Source organism: Ursus maritimus (assembly GCF_017311325.1).
Source record: "Ursus maritimus isolate PB19 chromosome X unlocalized genomic scaffold, ASM1731132v1 scaffold_X1, whole genome shotgun sequence".
Classification (NCBI taxonomy): domain Eukaryota; kingdom Metazoa; phylum Chordata; class Mammalia; order Carnivora; family Ursidae; genus Ursus; species Ursus maritimus.
Window position 1 is genome coordinate 112,107,991 of NW_024423319.1, and position 22,143 is coordinate 112,130,133.

At 43.9% G+C, this 22,143-nt stretch overlaps 1 protein-coding gene across 3 annotated transcripts in view; it reads left to right on the plus strand.

The window, feature by feature from the left end:
- Window positions 1-22,143, plus strand: part of CTPS2 (CTP synthase 2) — a 97,399-nt gene that overhangs the window by 62,134 nt on the left and 13,122 nt on the right. For all 3 annotated transcript variants that reach the window (XM_040633978.1, XM_040633971.1, XM_040633984.1), the window contains 3 exons: window positions 554-650; window positions 14,439-14,494; window positions 18,015-18,111. In XM_040633978.1, coding sequence (XP_040489912.1) covers window positions 554-650; window positions 14,439-14,494; window positions 18,015-18,111 — 250 coding nt within the window. The remainder of the gene's footprint in view (window positions 1-553; window positions 651-14,438; window positions 14,495-18,014; window positions 18,112-22,143) is intronic.

Consider the following 22,143-nt stretch of genomic DNA (forward strand, 5'->3'; position numbering starts at 1 on the left):
AAAGTGAGAGGTCCCAGAAGTCCAGAACTTGAAGTGTGAACATTGCCTGGAACTGACAGCTTGAGTAATGACAGGAGGAAGGTCATAAAGAGGCTCCTGATAAATTTTTTACAAGTGATTTGAATGAAAGATGAGAAGCCGAGACGAAAAGGAAGCATGCCTTGAGGGGTGTGTAAAGCATGGCTGTATTTGAATAAGAAAATTGGAAGGAACGATCAGGTTTTGCTGTTTAGGGAACATCCTTACTCCATGATCATGACTCTAAAAGTAAAGCTTGGGGGTGCCTGGGTGGCTCAGTCTGCTGGGTGTCTATGTTTGGCTTGGGTCATGATCCCAGGGTCCTGGGATCGAGCCCCGCATCAGGCTCTCTGCTCCTTGGGGAGGCTGTTTCTCCCTCTCCCTCTGCCTGCTGCTCCCCCTGCTTGTGCACGTGCTCTTTCTCTCCGTCCAATCAATAAATAAAATCTTTAAAAAAAAGATAAAAGTAAAGCTTGAAATGTGGGGAATGACATTTGTATAAGATGGCAAAACCAGACTTGTTTTGTTTTCTAAGGTGATTGATATGCCTGAACACAACCCCGGCAATTTGGGAGGAACGATGAGGCTGGGAATCCGAAGAACTGTTTTCAAAACAGAAAATTCAATATTAAGTAAGTTTCACTGATCACTGGTTTTACGACACCGGGTGTGGTCGGCATGGCTCTGCGCAGCCCGAGCCCTCTGGAGTTTACCCTGTCCCTTCCACCTCTCCGGCTTCCCCTTCCAGTAGCCCCTGGTGCTGCTACTCTTCCTTGCACCTGCCCACTCCCCGACCCCATGCCCTTGCTGGTCCTCCTGCTTCCGGATTCCTCTCCCTGGCAGGGTTGGTAGAACACCTGTGAACGCCCCTTCTCATTTGATCTCCACGACACCCTGGCCAGCAGGCTGCTTTGTGATTTACCGATGCTCCTGGAGATGACCTTGCCCCGGGAGCCCCGATCCACTCAGTTCTTTCCAATCCACCCTTCTCTCCACTACACTGAGAGCAGCTCCCTGTTTAACTGTTTCATGTGGGACTGGTTTACGAACTTCCACTCATTTACGAAGTTCACGAGGAGGAGGGCAGTTATGTCTGAGAAGTAGATTCTCTGTTCCCCCAGTAGCTTCGGCATGGGGAGAGGAAACTGTGATGTGACTTGCCGTCTGATAATGTGCTCGTCTACTCTCGATAAGGTTATTCAAATTTGTGTGGAACTTTTTTTTTCATAGATTCACATATTATATGAGAATAACTTAAAGTGAGAAAACCCCCAAAGCCCTGAATTCAATTCAATAACTATATCTTGAGTGCCTCCGGTGTGTCCTAGGCACTGTGCTGCGGGCTGCAGACGCAGTCGTGCGAGCGCAAAGAGTGTGACGAGAGGGAACGTGCGAGGTGCCGAGAAGGCTGGCAGGAGAGAAGGGGAACCCAGGTGTCTTGGGTGTCCAGCATCATTCCCGTGAGGTTACAAGCATATCTTAGAAAAATGCCTTCTTGAAGAAGAATAAGACCAGGAATATGAGTTTCTCCTTTATGGATGAGAAGCAGCTTCTAAGGAGTATAAAGCTTCCTAGTAAGAATGAAATTTAAAAAGGAAAAGTTTCAACACATTTCTCTACTTTCTCTGGATAAGAAACCATTGTTCTCTAAGTGAATTTTTTCTTTAAGAATATAAGGATTTTTTCTCTTCTTGGGTATTAGCAGTGACTCTTCAGCTTTCTGATGTTTTCAAATCCTTTGAAACTTGGTTCTAATAGTTGCCTAAGGGACAAAAAAAGTGGTTAGTGAGAAATGTAATGTTTTAAAATTGTATCTTCTGTAAAGGGTTCAGTGCTCATCGTACTAAGCTTTTAAAAAGGACCATTGTGTTCAAAATACTGAAAATTTTGATCTGTCTTGATAGAAATAAGCCTGAATTAGGGTTTGTTTTTCTTTACAGTAGGCATAAAACTAACGTCGGTGATTTTCATGAATCTTAACCACACTAAGAGCTTGTTGCCTAGTTAATATCTTTGGCCTGCTTTGAAAAAAAATTTTTTAAATAGCTTTATTGCGATATAATTTATATACCGTACGATTCATCTGTTAGAAGTATACAATTCACTGTTTCTTATTGTATGCAGTGTTGTGCAACTATCACCACAGTCGCTTTTTTTTTTTTTTAAGATTTTATTTATTTATTTGACAGAGATAGAGACAGCCAGCGAGAGAGGGAACACAAGCAGGGGGAGTGGGAGAGGAAGAAGCAGGCTCCTAGCAGAGGAGCCTGATGTGGGGCTCGATCCCATAACGCCAGGATCACGCCCTGAGCCGAAGGCAGACGCTTAACCGCTGTGCCACCCAGGCGCCCCCACAGTCGCTTTTTGAACATTTTTGTCACTTCAAGAAGAATCTCTGTTTCCTTTAGCTATCACTGCCCCCCCGCCTCAACCCTCAGCAGCCATTAATCTACTGTCTCTACGGATTTGTCTGTTTTGAACGTTTCATATAAATGGAACCATAGGATAGATGATATTTTGTGTTTGACTTCTTTCCTTTAGCATCATGTTTCAAGGTATATGCACACTGTAGCATGTATCGGTACTTCATTCCTTTTCGTGGCTAAATACTAGTTCACTACATGGTTAGAGTACATTGTGTTTATGCGTTCATCAGTTGATGGACATTTGGGTTATTTCCAGGCCTGCCTTAAATTTAAACTGTGCTTCCTAGTTTGTGAAACTCATGTGAGTAGATGAACCTGTGATCCCCAGGAGGCATAGAGTTTTGCCCTCCCACTTGCGCCAGGCCTTCCACGGTTCTCCAAAAGGGTCATGTTGGAGATAAGAGACAAGAATATGACCACTGTGTATGGCTCTACTGAGTGTCATAAAAATATAAGAACAAATAGCATCGAAGTATTTTGTGTGCTTCTCCCCCCTAGTTGGCATATTTCTTTTGCAGGATTTTTTTCCTCTAGTCAGGCCATTACTGTTTTAGTCTTTTTTTTTTTTTTTTTCCTATTCAGCACCTTTCTGCAAGATGGTAGGAACAAAATACATTTGCCTATACATAGCTTCTGAAAATCATGTATAGTTTTGATGGAAAGCATTTGATGCTATTCATTCCTTATTTAAATTTGATTTATGGGCCGGTGATTGCAATGCCCTGGACTAAATGGAAAAAGAGAAAAATAAAGGGTTTTTTTTTTAGTAAAAGAGAATGCTTTGAAATAGGACCAAAGCCTAAAGATATTGGTAGACACAATGGCTGGATTACTAAAGTGATTCTAATTTGTATATTCATCAGGAACAAATTCCTCTTTTTTTCTTAGTCACCTGTTAGTTCCTTAAGGTTCATGAAAACTAGAAATTTGGGTTTTTTCTTTTTTTTCAACCACGTTACTGAGGCTTGATTGACATATAGACAGCTGTACATATTTCACGTATGCAATGAGATGAGTTGAATTTGAGTTTTCTAAAGTGGAGATTACAGGTATAAATTGATTTGGACCAAAGTACTAATCATCATTTGCTCTGTTTGTAAGAAACATGTTCCCAGAGGCTCACTCCTGTCCTGCGTTCTGGATATGTGTGCTGTCCTCGCCTACAAAGGCTTTTTCTTATTAAAGGACTAAGGACAGTGTGTGGGGAATTGTCAAAGCTGGTTCACAGGGCTTCACAAATACGATATTTTTTCTGTAACACTTCATCTTAGTATTAATTGCATATTCATGATGTTTTCAAAACTTTATCTATCATGCTTAGTTTTTATATAGCCTTTTGTAGAATGTTGTTTCATGTACCTAGTCTTTGTGTTTATTACTTGGGCATATAATATTTCATTGAATTAAGGAACCATAATCTACTGATTGATTTCTTACTGCTAAACATAGCAGGTTGTTTCCAACATTTTGTTAAAAAAATACTGATGCAGACATCTTGACACAGTGTTTATGTTCTTTTGATTGTTTCCTTAGGATAGATTTCCAGGAGTCGGACTATTAGGTCAAAGGGTATGAACACTTTTATGACTGATAATTCTGCCGGATTGTTTGAAGGAAGAGGTGAACCAGTTCATAGTGATGTTAACTATACTGTACTGTTCTTGCTTTCTCTAGTCTTTTTGCTAGTATTTTTATTATTTTTCTTTTTGCTCTACTAGCAAGAACAAAAAGGGCCCTTTATTAGTGTACTCTATTTTGCATTTCTTTTCATTACTACAAAGTGGAAAGTTCCCCCCTAAAATGTTGATTTACTTGTGTATATAGTGCCCGTGTTCCCACTAACACTTAAACATGGGAGGGGAGGGATCTGCCAGCCCAAAGTCTATAACCTAAATGGCCTAAACCAGGGGTTTATAAACTTTCTCTGTAAAAGCCCAGATAGTACATATTTTCAGCTTTGGGGGGTCACATGGTCTTTGATGCAACAGCTCGACTCTGCCATTGTAGTGTAAAAGCAGCCATAGGCAAATATGTAAATGAGCGAGCGTGGCTACATTCCAATTTATATCACTTTATTTATGGGCACTGAAATGTGGATTTCATGTAATTTTCATGCGTCATGAAATATCATTCTTTTGATTTTTTTTCAACCATTTGAAAATGTAAAAACCATTCTAAATTCGAGGGCTAAACAAAAACAGGGGAAACCTGTTTTGCCTCAGAGTTGCCCTGGCTTGCCAAACCGTGGTCTACACAAAAGCAGCGCAGACTGAATGAAGCGTAAGGCCCAGGCAGTGAGGCTGTTACCCTCCTGGGGAGCGTTCAAGGACATCTCCCATCTTGTCCACTTGCCTGCCTAAATATCCTATTTAGTGACAGAATAAGGTCAAGAGGGCTTTCAGTAGCCATTTGACCCAATCAATATTTTTCAGCAAGGAAATGGAGGGCACAGAGGGGAAGTGGCTCATGGTCAGTGGGTGGTCAGAACAGGCCCGGACCACTCTTCTTACATGGTTCCAAGTCTTCTACTCCAACAGATGGCTCTGGCTCCACAGCCCACCATGACAATCACTCTCCAAAAATGCAACTCTTAAAACATGCATTTTGCTATTGTTAAACTCTGATCAACAGCTCTACCCTTCAGATATGTATATTTCATTTCATGTAAATTACACCTCAATTTTCCAAAACAACTTTTTATCTGCATACATAGATGGCAGGACTTGTCTCATAGTGAGACCATTACTTGGTTGATTAACTCATTAGATGACATCTGAAAAGCAGGGAGAAATTGTGCAGACCAGGTAAGTATTAAATGGCGTGCTTTCAAGAGTGAGAAATCTGGAAAGAGGTATGGTTAGAGATAGAGTGGGTCAGGCTCAGGTGAGAGAGGAGCCTGGGAAAGCACTGGGGAACTTTGTTATGAGAGGGTTTTGAGACTCCAAAAATAAACTTTATCGTTTTGCTTGTGGCACTCAACTGAGTGTGAGAGATGGGAACATAGTAAAGTACAAAACAATTCAGACAAGGTTCTGAGCTCATTAAGGGGGTGGCTGACAACTTGTCTGATGGTTATTGTTTCCAAAACATTACAGTCCCCAGGCGTAATTTTTTTGGTCAGGTCCCAGACATGTTGCTGAGAGATCCAGAAAGGAAGCATGTTTTTGTCTGTGCTGAGTGTGGTTTTCAAACCTAACTGCCACCTACCAGAAAGAATATGCTTTTTGAGGGGCTCCTGGGTGGCTCAGTCGTTAGGCGTCTGCCTTCGGCTCAGGGCTTGGGATTGAGTCCCGCATCGGGCTCTTCGGCTGGGAGCCTGCTTCTTCCTCTCCCACTCCCCCTGCTTGTGTTCCCTCTCTCTGTCTCTCTCTCTGTCAAATAAAGAAATAAAATCTTAAAAAAAAAAAAAAAAGAATATGCAGTTTGGACCATGCAGGTAGCATGTTTTAATGCTGCCCGATCAGGTGTGTATGTGCACTGGTAGGAATGCTAGAGTAAAGTCACTTTAAAGCAATCTCATATTTAATATGCAGTTTGAGAAACTCTGTGCAGTGTATCCAACTGGAGACCAGGCCCTTGTGACTCTCCATCAGAGTTCTGAGAAGATGACCCTCATCCTCAGGGAAGACAACAAGGGGACAGTGAGACTTGATACAGGCAGACATCAGCAGACAGTGGAGGATGGGGAGAGCTCCTCAGGATGATGCTGGCAGGAGTGTGCCAGAATCTAGGCTGGAGGAGGCCAGGGCCAATGGAAATTGAATGCTTTAGGAAAAGATTTAATTCCTTTTGGGGTTGTTCTCTGCATTTCCTCATAATAACGGGGAGGACTTGGCTAAAACACTTGGTTCTGCCTTATTGTAAGAGAAAAAGGGTTTTGTTCTGAGAGAACACGCAACAGGACAATTAGGGAGGTATGGAGTGAGTCCCAGTGTTAAGGATCTGGGTTAAATTCATGGTGTTGGAAATGCAGAGTGGTCAGTCTCAAATTTGAAGGAACTGAAGGAAAAGGGGATAAGGTGGAACAAATTTTCACTGGCTAGAAAAATTGCTTTTGCTTTCTTATCTCTTATCAAGGCATTGATAGAGAAAAACAGCTTCTAGTTCTTGGTGTGATTAGATTGTTGGAAGTTTAAGAAAATAATCATGCCATACAAAAAGCCTTGGCTCAGTTAATGAGGTGATTTACAAAACAGTTTAAAAGAGGTCACCAGGGATTTAGGGACGCTGCAAGTCCATGCCACGGTAATTTGTCGTGCTGAGACCGATGGGAAGGGAGTGTGGTAGGCCTCCTGAGCGGAGTGCGCCAGCTGGCCAGCCTCCCCTCCTCCCTGCTGATGGTCCACGCTGCAGGGTAGCTCTCTCCCTGTTCCTTCTTGCCTTTTGCTGGGGAAACCATTCTGTAAGTTGTATTTGCGGATACGGGGGCTTACAGGTCTGGGACATAACATAGCTCCTTTAATCATGACAACAGGAGGCATTTATATGTCGCTTACTGGACAGGCTCTGTGCCGAGCACTTCACCCATGGGAGCTAGTGGAGTGGTGAACAGCCCAGCCCACTGCCCCAGCCCCAGCCCTCCGTCCCTGGCTGTGTAGCGACTTAGCGCACTACACTGCAGTTTCCGCATCGGGAAGACGGATATCAGAATGCCTCCTGCCTCAAGGGGTTCTTGTGAGGGTTAAATCAGTTATACCTGTGAGTCCTTCAGTGCCTGGCACAGAAAAAGCACTATTCAAGTGTGGCTGTTAGGATCATTAATGTGAAGGGTGTATTGTCAATACAGTGAGACCTGTGAGTCTCTCAAAGCTCAGGGTATGACCTAGTATTAAAATACCATATGATCCAGTAATTCCACTACTGGGAATTTACCCAAAGAAAATGAAAACACTAATTTAAAAAATATACATGCACCCCTATGTTTATGACAGTATTATTTACAACAGCCAAGATATGGAAGCAACCTAAGCATCCATCGATTGATGAATGGATAAAGAGGTTGTGGTACACACACACACACACACACACACACACACACACAGGAATATTACTCAGCCATAAAAAAGGACGAGATCTTGCCATTTGCAACAACATGGATGGATCTAGAGGGTATTATGCTAAGTGCTATAACTCAGTCTGAGAAAGACAAATACCATATGATTTCACTCATAATGTGGAATCTAAAAAACAAAACAAATGAATAAATAATGAAAAGCAGAATTATATCTATCAATACAGAGAACGAACTGACGGTTGCCAGAGGGGAAGGGGTGGGGGTATAGGCAGAATGGGTGAAGGGCAGAGGGAGGTATAGGCTTCCAGTCATGGAATGAATAAGTCATGGGAATAAGTAGAGGGAGTGTAGTCAGTGGTATTGTAATGGTGTCGTATGGTGACAGATGGTAGCTACACTTGGGGTGAACACAGCATAACATAAGAGATATTGAATCACTGTGTTGTACTCCTGAAATGAATGTAACATTGTATGTCAGTCAGCTATACTAAAAAAATTTTTAAAATACTAAAAAGAATGGGGTCCACTAGGACAGGGGGAGGGGTGAAGGGGTAAGCCCGAGGAGAAGGGGAGCAGGCATCCCCCTTGCCTTACATGTTCTCTCCAGTCCCTCTGTTCTGGGCTCCTTGCTCCCTACGTGCTAATATGGACTAGCAGAAGCATACCAAAAAATCTAAGAAAAGAGATGTTAAAAATGGGATAAGAATACTAAGTCAGGGTGGGGGGAAAGAACTACAAGCAATGAAAAAAATGTGACGCCGTAATGTGAAGTTAAAGGCAAGGATTCACATTTTAAAACTAGAAAATTAGCATTTTTATACTAGCAAATTGAGATAAAAGCAGATCACAAAAAATAAAATTAGGGAAAGAGGAGGAGTTTAGATGCTTTAAAGAAATGTTTTGGGGCGCCTGGGTGGCTCAGTTGTTAAGCATCTGCCTTCGGCTCAGGTCATGATCCTGGGGTCCTGGGATCAAGCCCCCTGCTCAGTGGGGTGTCTGCTTCTCCCGTTCCCTCTGCCTGCTGCCCCCCCTACTCGTGCTCTCTCTCTCCCCATCAAATAAATAAATAAATAAAATCTTAAAAAACAAAAAGAAATGTTTTATAAAAACTGAAGAAGCAGTATGTCAAAATCCAAAAGTAAAAATAAAGAAGGAGAAAGATGGTGGCTGGCCCCAATTATGCACTTTCTAAGCATCAGTAATGAGGACGGTCTGTGCATTGTTTCAGTTATTCCTTTCAACACCCTTAGGAGACGGTTGGATTTTGCATGAGAGAGAAAGGCATCTTAGCCAGCTTAAGTCATTTGGTAGAAAGTCACTCATCTCATTTCTGAGCCTGAACTCTTGACCACCTCACTATATCAAATAGCTGGACCTTAATTAAAGAGGGAATAGAAAGACCCAGACAGCTCGCAGAGCTGAAAGCTGCCTTGTGCTGAGAGCCCCAAGACAGGGTTCCACAAGTCTCAGGAGGAGTGTCTTGTGGGAGAAGAGCAGGGAGTGCAGAAAGTGAAGACCCCACCTCTGACTTCTGAAAGCCAGTCTGAAACCACATGCTTGGCTCGAGGAGGGACACACCAGCTGAATCAACATCGGACTGAGCAGCCGGGCCGGTAGGACTGGGCTGGGAACATAAACGAGTCAAACAGCCAGGTGTAAGAAATGCCACAGCTTAAGCTCACCAATCAGTGGCAGCTACGGCAGGCCTTAGAGTTAGAGAGGCGGTAGAGAGTGGTGGGCACTGGGGCAAATTGACAAGCCCTTGACCCATCAAAGGAGTGACTGCTAAAACTGATAGTTGCATGAAGAACTGTGGATTCACTGTTGCCAGTCTTCTAAATTTTCAAGAGAATCTGGATCTGGAGTTTTATGACAAATCTCCTGGTTTCCAAATGTTGGCAACTTATTCAGAGTTTTAAAGCACTGTGTTGGCCAACACCATGCAAGCCAAATACACCAAATATCTGTACCCTGGGCAGCCTCTTGGGAACTCTGAATTAGACGAACACCAGCAGACCCTTGCACATACCCAGAGAACTCTAGCCTCGGTAGTGCCTAATTAGCACAGGGCACGGTTCTGGGCAGTCTTAAAAGTGAGTCAAATTAAGACATTGGTGCAGCAGTTAAAAGATGTTTGGGCAAAGGCAAGGCAGTTCTGCCTGGAGGGAAGAGGTAACGAAGCCCATCAGGTAGTGATTTTACCTTTTGGACATGCCATGGGTGATTTCTTCTAGCCCCCTGGAAATAGGAAATGTGCAGCCCAGGTGAAAGATAAGGATCAGAAGGTACAGAATGGGGGTCAAGAGTATGGGGGGGGGATGGCTTTCAGGAGTGAAACTGGGGGAAGAAGGGAGGCTACAGCTCTGGGCAGGTGTCCCCAGTTGAGGATGAAGAGCTGGTAAATGGGGCAAGGAGAATGCACAGAGGAGCAGTGGTGACAGATGGGGAAAGGGGAGTCACTCGGGTCCCAACTGAAGACACATCTGCTGGGTTTTTTGAGAGCAGTGCAGTAAAATAACAGGGACAAAAGCCAAGTTGCAAAGGATGGGGATGGGAAGTTGGGATTAAATGGTAAGTTGGGGAAGAGGGAGTGGTGGGGACAAGAATGGGGCTGTATAGCCTTTACTTTTTCAAGTTTTAATTGTGGTAGAATACATGTAACATCAAATTTACCGTCTTAACCATTTTTAAAAAAATATTTTATTTATTTATTTGTCAGAGAGAGCATAAGCAGAGGGAGGGTCAGAGGGAGAGGGAGAAGCAGGCTCCCCACCGAGCAAGAAGCCCGAGGTGGGACTTGATCCCAGGACCCTAGGATCATGACCTGGGCCGAAGGCAGACGCTTCACCGACTGAGACACCAGGCGTCCCCCGTCTTAACCATTTTTAAGTGTAGAGTTCGGTAATGTTAAGCATATTTACATGGCTGTGCAACCAATCTCCTGAACTTTTTCATCTTGCAAAACTGAAACCCTGTACCCCTTTAACAACTTTCTATTCCCCCTGCTGCAGCCCTTGGCAACCATCATTCTGCTTTGTGTCTCTGTGAATTTGACTACCGTAGGGACCCTGTGTTAAGTGGAATCATCCAGTATTTGTCTTTTTGTGACTGGCTTATTTCACTTAATGTAACGTCCTCACGGTTTATCCACGTTGTAGCACGGTCAGGATTCACTTCCTATTGAAGGCTGAATAATATTCCATTGTATGGGTAGACCATTCTTGTTTATCCATCTTCTGTCCATGGACGTTTGGGTTGCTTCCACCTTTTAGCTTTATATAGCTTTTTGAAGGGGAAATTTTGGCTCGGAAAAGCAGAGAAAAATCAATCAGGTTTAGTTGCTAGGATTACTAATATGTGGGTGGGGGTGGGCAGGACCGTGCATGGGTTAAGAATATATCATGTAGGAGACAGAATAAGCAAATTAGAGAAGGAGATGGTGGGAACTGGCAGTGTTTTTGTTTCTCAGAGCCCTATTGTACGCACTATCGGTGTCTTGCTGCCTACTTTGGGACATTTTGTAGGTCCTAAGACTTCTTTCTATCAGTTGCCTTTCTTTAAAGCTCTGCAGACACTTGCTTCTTTTTATTATTTTTTTAAGATTTTATTTATTTATCTGAGAGAGAGTGTGCACACGAGCAGGGGGAGGGGCAGAAGGAGAGGGAGAAGCACACTCCCCACTGAGCAGGGAGCCCAATGATGCAGGACTCGATCCCAGGACCCCCAGATCACGACCTGACCGGAGCCCAAGGCAGATGCTTAACTGACTGAGCGAGCCAGCACCGCCCCACCCCCACTTGCTTCTTAAGGGAACATTAAGCTTGTGTGTAGTTAATCTCCGTTGCATTTGATTTTGTCTCCAGAAAGACTAGGATAGAAAAGAAGGCTGTGCCGTTTTGTTGAGGATTTCCCCCAGTGCCTAAGATCATCGCATGGCACGAGTGCTTGATAAATACATCCAGAGACCTGCTCCTCACAACATGGCATATCTACCCCTCAGTCTTTTCACTCCACACCTGGATTCACTCTGCAGTCAGTAGCAGCTAGCGTCTTGCCTTGTCACTGGTTCTCTCTGATTGTCCTCCTACAGCATTTTCAGTGACAGTGTGGATCAGGGAGTTGCTCGTGGTGCTTTGTAAAAACCCACATGCCCAGGCCCTCCCCTGAGAGTAACCAAATCAGAATTCCTGGGGCCAGGGCCCCGGAATGAGCATTCTTGGTTTTAGTTTGTTTTTAAGGTATTTTCAAATAGAATTGGACTGGTAACATTCTGAGCTGATTCTAAACATAGAGTTATAAAAGGAAATTTTAATTTTTTTCATGGATATGGCAATGGATTAGTTTTGTAAATTCATTCTCGACAGATTTGTAAGTGATCAGGTAAGAATTTGAGTGCACGAAACAATATTTCCTAAGTTCTGAAAATGTGTTTCATTATATACCATACATATTATATATATATACCATATATATATAATATATATGGAGAGAGAGAGAGGGAGAGGGAGAATGCTCCATTCGTTAAACAAATGTTTATTAAGTATCTGCTTATGTGCTAGACACTGGTTGCAAGAATTGAGGGGATTGGTCCTTATCTTGTCCATTATCTTGCCGAGCTTATGTTCTGGCTTCCATTCTTTCTACTTGGATTTCATAGTCTAGAGATAACACTAGCAGTCACATGGTTTACTTACTGTTCCAAGTGCTTTGATCCTCGCAACAACCCTATGAAATAGGGCTATCACAATCCCCATTTTACAGATGAAGAAGCTGAGGCAGAGAGGTGAAATAGCTTGCCCAAGCCACACATCCATTCAATGGTGTAGGTGGCCTGGTTCCAGAGTCACTACACCACCCCTGTCTTCCTATCACCTTTGAGATATTTCAGCAACCACAAAATCTGCCTTAAGCCAGGCAATATGCGCAGGCCATTCAGTTTCAAAAGGTCGCCCTATATCCTGCTGGCCCTGTTGACTCGAAGATATAATTCCTTATATCCTAATTTCGGAGATGTTTGCTGTTTTCTTCACCATCTGTTAATATTGGCAGGCTCTATTATTGGGTTTCTAAGTCATCCGTTGTAATGCAGAAAGCAGAGAAGAAATTTTGGACCACAGGAGGAAAAGATCAATCACAAAGTCAGAGGTCATAAGGGAATCAGGATCCCCTCAAAATTAGGTCCAGAGCTTTCAAATGATTTTTCTTGTAACTTCACAATGACATATGTGCTTCTATTTCTTCCAACTGGACTTTATTGTGCTACTAGTTTCCATTTTTTCCTTTCATTTTTATGAACCAATTGTTTGAGTACAAAGGCTCTGTCTTTTTTTTTTTTTTAAAGATTTTATTTATTTATTTGACAGAGAGAGAGACAGCCAGCGAGAGAGGGAACACAAGCAGGGGGAGTGGGAGAGGAAGAAGCAGGCTCCCAGCAGAGGAGCCTGATGTGGGGCTCCATCCCAGGACCCTGGGATCACGCCCTGAGCCAAAGGCAGATGCTTAACGACTGAGCCACCCAGGCGCCCCCAAAGGCTCTGTCTTGAAAGACCGCCCGCTCAGTGGCATGTTGGAGCTCTCTCGAAGTAACTTCCTGTCCCCACTATTTCCAATTTTTCTAAAACGCATGTGGTAAATATTCACTGTGATTAACATCATCCCCAGGGAGTTGTGTCTATATGGACAGAATCGCAAAATAGAAGTTCAATCTTGATAAACGAGCATATCGAGTCATTGGAGAATACAACCGATTTGCGCTTTCTTTGGCCAAGTCAGAAGCTCGAGGGAGACACGAGGCATTTGGTCTCTCTTGGTGGAAACACCCTGCCCCACAGCCTTCTGGCGTCTTGGAGAGTCTGACAATCCCGTGCCCGTGGCACCGAGCGCTGCTCCGGATTCTGCTGGAGTTGGACGATGTGTCCCAGCGCTGCTGGCAGGTCTCCTCCCTTGGCTGTGTGCCAGGGCTCTGCGTCACGAGGGCTGGCGCTGAGGGAGTGGTGGCTGGCCCCCTCCCCTTGCTGCAGGGCTATCACCCACTTGGTGCTGGTGCCGTCCTGCTTCTCCACGTGATCCAGGGGGGCCTGTTCTTGAGAGGGGTCTGGTGCCCGATGCCATTCCCATCCACCCGACACCGCAGTCACTGGACTGCTAAATAGGTCATGCCCAACATGCTGTTCTGGGCTGCGGCACGCACAGCGACATGGCACGTTTTAGTGACACATGATCGTCAGCCGCGCGCTCCTGGTTAAGAATTGTTGGTATAGCTGTGCTCTCATTGAATCCAGCAGTCCTCAATTCCCGGTGCTCAGCTTGGTTCCAGTTGTTTCTCTGTTAAATAACGAAGCAGTGCACATCTTCGTGGTGAACTCTCTGTCTTCATTTCTGTTTTCTGGGGTAAATTCTTAGAGGTCGAATTTTTACAGTCAAAGGACGGGCCTCTTTTTAAGGTGGGGTATAAACCAATTTGGCAGGTCCACAGAGGCAGCTGGTGTGGTGGAGAAAGCACGGACCAGGTGTGAGGGGGCCTGGGCTCAAGATCGGACTGCGCTGCCAGCGGGGTGGGGCTTTGGGCAAGTCCTTCCGTTTCATTTCCATTCCTTTGGTTTCATTTTTTTCTTTTGTAAAATGAGCCTGTGTTATGAGTCTGCACAGGAGCGATGGCGTAGACGTTGCTCTGCCTCTCAGTACTTAGCTGCAGGCAGGTGTGGAAAAGAGGGCCCATCTGCTGGACTCCATGGTGGGCTAGTATAACAGAGGGCTTCCCTTTATGCAGCACTGATGGCTTACTGGAGAATTGCTTCAGGGTTTCAAAGAAACTATTGCTGTTCTGTACTGTACGAGAAGAAAATCTAGATGACTACCTGGAATCCAGGTAATTTTTAGGCCTCTGATTTATGGCCAGAGACCAGAGACATCCTTCATGCTCTGGTTGTGGTTCCAAAGCTGATTACTTTGATATTAATTTCACTCTTGTATCTTTACAGGGAAACTTTATGGTGATGTTCCTTTTATAGAAGAAAGACACAGACATCGGTATGAGGTATGGTCTACACACTGAATTACTGTGGAATGTAGATGCTTAGCTCGAGGAACTCCAGTGATTACAGGCCGACCTCTGGAAAAGGTGTCCAGCTCGGTGGTACCCATCAGGCTCAGGGGCGTCATGCCAAATTTACCAGAGGAAGTGAATCGGGCTGGGGACACTCTGTCCTTCTTGGCTTTTCAAAGGCAAAATCTTTACATATCTGTACACAGGACACATCAGGGTTCTAGGTTACCCTAACTGTTGTCTCCTAGACCAAGATAAGGGCATCATCCTTATCCTTAACCCCTGCCGTTTATTTTGGCGGGTTTGGGGAAAGGGAACTTACATCTTCTGAATCATATGCCTCTCGGGATAAGGGTGCATCTCTGACTATCACATAATGGATTCTTCATTTGGGAACCTCTTCAGAAGTCTACATTGAGCATGAGGCTTAGTGTCACATGATTAATAAGAGTCATTGTTGAGATTGTCACATGAGAAGCATAGGTTCCTCAAAATGCAGACTGTCTCTATCAGGATTATCGAAGTATCAATTATGATGCTTTTGGTTAGGAAGGATCAAAATCCCTGCTCACTGTTCACTCAAACCAGCCTCAACAATAAGGAAATCTGTTATATCAGGTAATAGGTAGTTCAAAGGCTGGGTAGGCTCCAGGCATGGTATGATCAGGGCTTCTACTATTTCTGGGATTCTCCTGGCCTTACCTTTTTCTGTGTGTTTGCCTCACCCTTAGGCTGGTCTCCCCCCTAGTTGCGAGACGGTTACCAGCAGCAGCTGAGGCAACATGCATCTCTCTTAGACGTGGAAGTTGTTCTTCAGTCTGATTGGATCAGTATAGATTACCGGCCCACCTGTGATGAACTACTAATCACCGCAAGGGCAAAGCTAAACCAGGGTTAAACCTGGGTTCTTGCATCATTCATCAGCCAACAAGGATGGGTTCATCATGTTTGGCTTAGACTAGTCAGGGCCAACTTCTAGAATGGGGGAGATGGAGTTCCATGGGTCCTGTGGGGGTGGCGTAGATGCCGGCAAAAGTCCAGGGTTCTGTTTGGAGGGAGGACCAATGCGAATCAATGTTGGGTAGGCTACCAACAGTGTCACTACAATTAGGGAACAATTTGCTGAGTATAGGCCATTTTTGGTCCTCTTTGCATTGGGAACTGGCCATCCATTCCTTCATACTTATTTTGTATCTGATATGAACTGGAGATGGAAGGGGAAAAGACACGCACAGTCTCTCTCCTGTCAGGGAGCTTACATTCTAATGGACAGGACAAAAAATAAGATAACAGATAACATAAGTACAGATGAAATCAGATATCAAACAAGGTACTTCTATCTAGAATGTATAAAGAATTCTTACAACTGAATATTAAATAATGGCAAAGATTCTGAAAAGACATCTCTCCAAAAAAAGATACACAAATGGCCAATAAACAAATGAAAAGCTGTTCAACATCATTTGTCATCAGGGAAATGCAAATCAAAACCACAAAGTGGGGGCGCCTGGATAGCGCAGTCGTTAAGCATCTGCCTTCGGCTCAGGGCGTGATCCCGGCGTTCCGGGATCGAGTCCCACATCGGGCTCCTCCGCTGGGAGCCTGCTTCTTCCTCTCCCACTCCCCCTGCTTGTGTTCCCTCTCTCGCTGGCTGTCTCTCTGTCACATAAATAAATAAAATCTTTAAAAAAAAACAAAAACAAAAACACAAAGTGATACCACCTCATACCCACTAGAATGGTTGCAAACAAAAGACAGGTAATAGGGGCGCCTGGGTGGCTCAGTTAAGTGTCTGCCTTCAGCTCAGGTCATGATCCCAGGGTCCTGGGATGGAGCCCCCGTGTTGGACTCCCTGCTCAGTGGGGAGTCTGCTTCTCCCTCTGCCTGCTGCTCTCCCTGCTTGTGCTCTCTCTCTCTCTGTTAAATAAATAAAATCTTAAAAAAAAAAAGACACATAATAACAAGTGTTGGTGAGGACACACTGTTGGTAGGAATGTAAAATGGTGTGACCACTTTGGAAAAACATCTGGCTGTTTCTCAAAAAGTTAAACACAGAGTTATCATATGACCTGATAATTCCATCCTTACATATATAACCGAAGAGAAACGAAAAGTGCATGCACACAACAAATTGTATACAAACGGTCAAAGCAAGCGTTATCCATAATATGTAATAAAAAAGGTAGAAACACCCTAAATGTCCATCAACTGAGGAATGGGTAAATGAAATATGATCTATCCATACGATGGAATTATTTGATAATAAAAGGAAATGAAATATTGATACATGCTACTATAGACACGAACCTAAAACACAGGGTGCTTAGTGAAAGAAGCCAGTCACAAAAGACTACACACTGTATCGATCCATTAACATGAAATGCCCAGAACAGACAAATCTAAAGAGATAGAATGTAGATTAGTGGTTGCCTAGGGCTGGTGGGGAGGTGATGAGGGCATTAGGGGATGATGGTTAGAGGGGATAGGGCCTATTCTTGGATTGATTGTGGTGATGGCTGAGATCCTCTGTGAGTTGTACACTTTTAGTGGGTCAATTGTATGGTATGTGAACTATAGTTCAATAAAGCTGTTAAAAAAAAGGAAAAATAATTACAAATTTGAGAACTGGCCTAATGTTAAAAAATAAAATAAAAACATATGGGGTTAAGATTGAGGAGGACAGATGGAGCCCCACTTTGATTTTAGATGAGTTAGTGCTTTCTGTGAAGAAGAGGCTGGAAAGTTCGGGAAAGGACAGGGATGCGATGAATGAGGGAAGGGGCTGTGCACCAGGCCGTCGAGTTGTCATCTATAACCAATATTCTAGCAGAAAGATTGCTTCAAGCTTCTAATCCTTAGAGCTTGTATGTAACTATATGGGAAGAATGCATTGGGCTTAGTCACAAGGGCAATAAGATAGTTTCAATCCTCAAGCAGATTTGTGATTTGGGGAGAAACAGTTAATTACACATAACTCAAGGGAAGAAGCAAATATGGTGATGGCTATAAATAGCTAATCTCAAGGTTCCAAGTCGGAATACCTGTGTCACAGTCCTACTTTTTGAATCTCATCTTTGAGCAACAGAAGGTGGGCCTCTCAGGTTTAGGGGCTGTGATTAGACTTTTTCTCAGGTTCATCCTGAGTTTAAAAATAGGCTTTGGTGGGGCGCCTGGGTGGCACAGCGGTTAGGCGCCTGCCTTCGGCTCAGGGCGTGATCCCGGCGTTGTGGGATCGAGCCCCACGTCGGGCTCCTCCGCTGTGAGCCTGCTTCTTCCTCTCCCACTCCCCCTGCTTGTGTTCCCTCTCTCGCTGGCTGTCTCTATCTCTGTCGAATAAATAAATAAAATCTTAAAAAAAAAAAAGGCTTTGGAGGTGGGATATAGCAATTAACTACTAGTTAAGAGCATCACTGAAATGGAAAACCCAGCCAATTGATGGAGGACATTTTCATAAGTTGATATGTCTGTATGGCTCTGCTTCGCAGAGGCGCTTAATTTCTTGTTTTTCCAGGTGAACCCAAGCCTGATCAGTCAGTTGGAGCAGAATGACTTACGTTTTGTAGGTCAGGATGTCGATGGAGAGAGGATGGAAATCATTGAACTGGCAAGTAAGTGGGCTCTTTGTTTTTGAAAGTTTTCATGGTAACCTAATGTCTTTGTGTTGTTATGTATAAAGATATAATTTGTCGTTGTATGTGAAGCCATAACTTGAGACTCGTTTGCTCTCCTTCTTTTCCTCTCTTGAAATAAACATGCAACTAAATAGAAATAATATGACTAAACATAAAGTACACGAGAAAAACAGACCACTTATAATCCTAATCATTTTGGGGCCCACTAGTCTGAATCTACCAGAAAATGGTACACTGTTCCCAGTCTAACAGTTCTACTAGTAGTATGCTTCCTCGCCGTCCGTGCCCCCTTTCTGGGGCTTCTCCTGTTGCTAGCCTCTAGGTTAATTGCTCCGGGAAAGGCAGGTGGCCCACTGTTGAATAGCATTCTGCTTTCTCCCTCTTTTGAAGAAGAATGGCCCAGTGCCTTCCTCATTACTTGTGACTGGTTTTGACGTCTATTGTGTGTGGGGCTTGGCCCCTCATTCTACCTGGAGTCCACCTTTCCATCCCACTATGCTCCCTGGTCAAGTGTGGTCCAGTTGTTCAACTTTAGAACACTAGTCCCTGCACCCGCAGAAGTCCCTAGTGACACCAAACACTCCACAAAGGGATAGGAACTTCTGTCGAGGAAGACTGCTGAAGAAGTTGTTTGCGTGTGGGGGCTGGGACACCCTCAAGAGCCCAGGCACAAACCATACACCATTATTGATGAGACCGAGGACACTATTCTCATTCGGAGCTGCAAATACAGAGTAAGGCATGCTTACTTCTGATCCCAGCTCTTTCTCTAACATTACTTACCACCTGGCCCTTTACAGAAGTGTTTGCCAACCCCTGATGTAGACCCACACATTGAACTGACTTGAACTAACATGTTCAGGTGACTGCTTGACCTGTTTGTCTATCTGGATGTTCTCCTAGCACTTCCAGCTCAACGTATTTAAAACGAAGTTTACATGCTTTCCAAACTAGTTGTTCCTCCCGACTATTTCTGCGAAGGTATCCTCAGTCTCCTTGTTCAGGGCTTCTCACGCTCGCCACCGTTGGCGCTGGGGGGGTCGTTCTCTGTGGTGGGGGCGGGCCTGTGCAGTGTATGCTTGGCAGCATCCTGGCCTCTACCTACCGGATGCCAGTAGCATTGTCCCCACCTCCCAAAGTTGCAACACCACAAACCATCTCCAGACATTGCCAAATGTCCCTGAGGTTCACATTCCCTGGGTAGGAACCATCCAGTCCTAGACCATCAGGCTTAAAATTGGACTTACTAGTTCTTCTTCCCCTTTATACGCCCAGCTTGTAATCAGTTGTCAAGTCCTGTAGATTCTGTCTCTAGAAAGATCGAGATGGGATTGCATTCCCGTCCCTCTCACCCTCATCCCCAGCGCTTGGTGACTCCGACCCAGAGTCCTCCTAAAGCTCCTTCGTGCCTCCAGGCTCTCCCCTCTGCAGCACCTCCTATCGAGGACGGGGCTGAGTGTGCGGTGCATGTGACACGAATTTGGTGGATAAACCACACTCATTTATCAAACGCTTCTTTTGTACAGGATACTGTAAAAATGGTAACATGATTTCCTAGAAGCTACCTTCTCAACCTACCTTCTTTAGGCTACAGCTATTCTGGACTTACTCTTCTGAATTTCCTACTTCTTTTACCATCTGAGTCCACATCACCATCTTCTACTTCAAATGCCTTTTCTCTGTCCTTTCCTTTTCTGTCTTGAATCCGTTCAGGTACTTCAGGAGTCCCGAGCAGGGAGCAGAATTGAAGTTGGCGAGGGCCACTCTGAATGCAGGGACATGTTACCTGGACCCTCAAAGAAGGAAAGCAGTGGACACTGGTTGCACACTCACTAGATGCTTCTCCCTAGACCCCTTGCTAGGGACTCGGCGTGCCTTATGTAACTTACAAGACGGGCGATGTCATTCCCACTTTACAGAGATGTCCAGCTCATCACAGGTGGGGCTGGAGCCAAACCGGGTCCTGCTACCACCTTGGTAGATGTCACTGTTCCTCTTGTTTGCACGGGACATGCCAGCTAAGATTATCAGTCCGTGCCTGAAGTTTTCAATTAGAACCTGAGGATGTATTTCCTGTAGTCTTTCTGATGGAAATGCCCATCATTGACAATTTTTATAGTGTGGATCACTGGTCGGGTTTGAAGTCTCTTAAATCTTTCTGGCGTGTGAGAGGGCAGAGAATTTCTTAAGCAGATTACTGTTTGTTTACTTCATTCAAGTACTTACTTTCTTTTAAGTCTCCTGGGTCTCATTATTGTGAGCAAATACTTAGATGCCTCTTTTATCGCACGGATTTAGATTCCCATTGACACTTTCAAATTTCATGTGTGTTGGAAAGGAAATGAGAGACGCTGTAAAATCCTGCCATTTTTTTTTAAATGCAAGGAAATTCATTTTATTAAGGAAAATTCCCCGGAAGATTCTGATCTCAGCTACCCCTTAGGAGCATTTCCGTGAATCTCTACGTTTCCTAAAGGAGTTCTAAAAGGAACAACAAAGTTTGAGATTAGTATAATGTCCGGAATGTGATTGAAAGCAATTAAGAGCATTATTTAAAAGATACTTTATCTGACTGATAGAACACCATCAAAATAAAAACTTTTTCATTTCTTTCCTCATATTGGCATAGGGGATTTTTTTGGAGAAAGTGATTCAGAACAGTGGGCCACTCATTCAAATATTTTGCCCCTGGCCATGACACGATTCATTGCGTAGCTTCTGTCTGCAGTTGTACAAAAGCACAATTACTGTCTGTGTCTTTCAAAGACATCCCTAGATGCTGTGCTGTAGGATTCATTGCATCTTAAATTTAAAGCTACATTGCTTAATTTCTTTTCTAAGAGCGGATGATTTCTTTTCTTCTTTTCTTGAGGGGACACATTCCCGGGAGAAGGTGGCATTCTCCTCACCAAGCTTTCACACCTGAGTGTCCCTCTCATTCAAGGAGGCTTCTTGCTAGATGTGATGTACAGGATTTGTACACTGGATTTTTCTGGACTCAGAGCTGTCCAGTGAAACTTGCTGCAACGATGGATTATTCTGCCCTGTTCAATATGGTAGCCACTGGCCGTGTGTGGCTATTGAACACTTGATATGTGCTCAATTAAGTTGAATGAATTGAAATAGCCACATGTGGCTAAGAACTACCATTTTGTATAGCAAAGCTTTCAATGATAACCTTACAAGAGTGGACATTTCTGTTCAGTCATCATTTCCTTACTATTGTAGTAGGAGCTTTGGTCTCCAGTGGTAAGTGATGGGGATCTGTGATTTTGAATTCCACACTAGATTTTTAGATCATTTGGTAAAGCATCTTAGTGAAAGCTTTAGGTTGCATTTACCCCCCCTATAAAACTTATATTCTGTGATCTTCGGTTTGGTATACATAGCAATTAAGATGATTTTTAAAGAAGGGAATACAGCACCAACCGTGCTCTGTACTATAGTAATTACGGGATTACACAGTTGCCTGATTTCTAATCAGAAGTTGCTTCTGATCTGGGGGGAAAAAAGAACATAGTTTTTGAGAGTTCTGATTGGGGGAAGGAATTTGCACTCCTGTAAAAATTTCTACCCAGTTTTGGATATGTTGTGCATTAAATGTTTTCCAATCCAAAAGGGGATTTGTGTGTTTAAAAGTAGCTGGGTAAAGCTACTTTTCTGTTCCTATTCCATCTAGGAGAACTTGAATTGCTCCTGTAGGAGCTTTTTACAACCCTCAATTTTAAAATTGCTTAATTTCCCCCCTGATAATGTAAATCACATAGGCTCCTGGAAAAGTTTCACACAGTAGGAATAAGTATATGGAAGAAAATAAAAGCATCTGGACCTCTGACCCCCTGGAGCCATAACCACCATTAACATGTTGAAAGGCCATCCCTTTATCACTCTGAGACTCTCCCTTACAGACGATAATTTGGCAGAGGCCGAAATAGGGGTGCCAGTAGAGTTTTGTGGTGCCACCTCTGATTAATATCCAACCTAAAGCTTTTCCCTTGGGAACAGAAA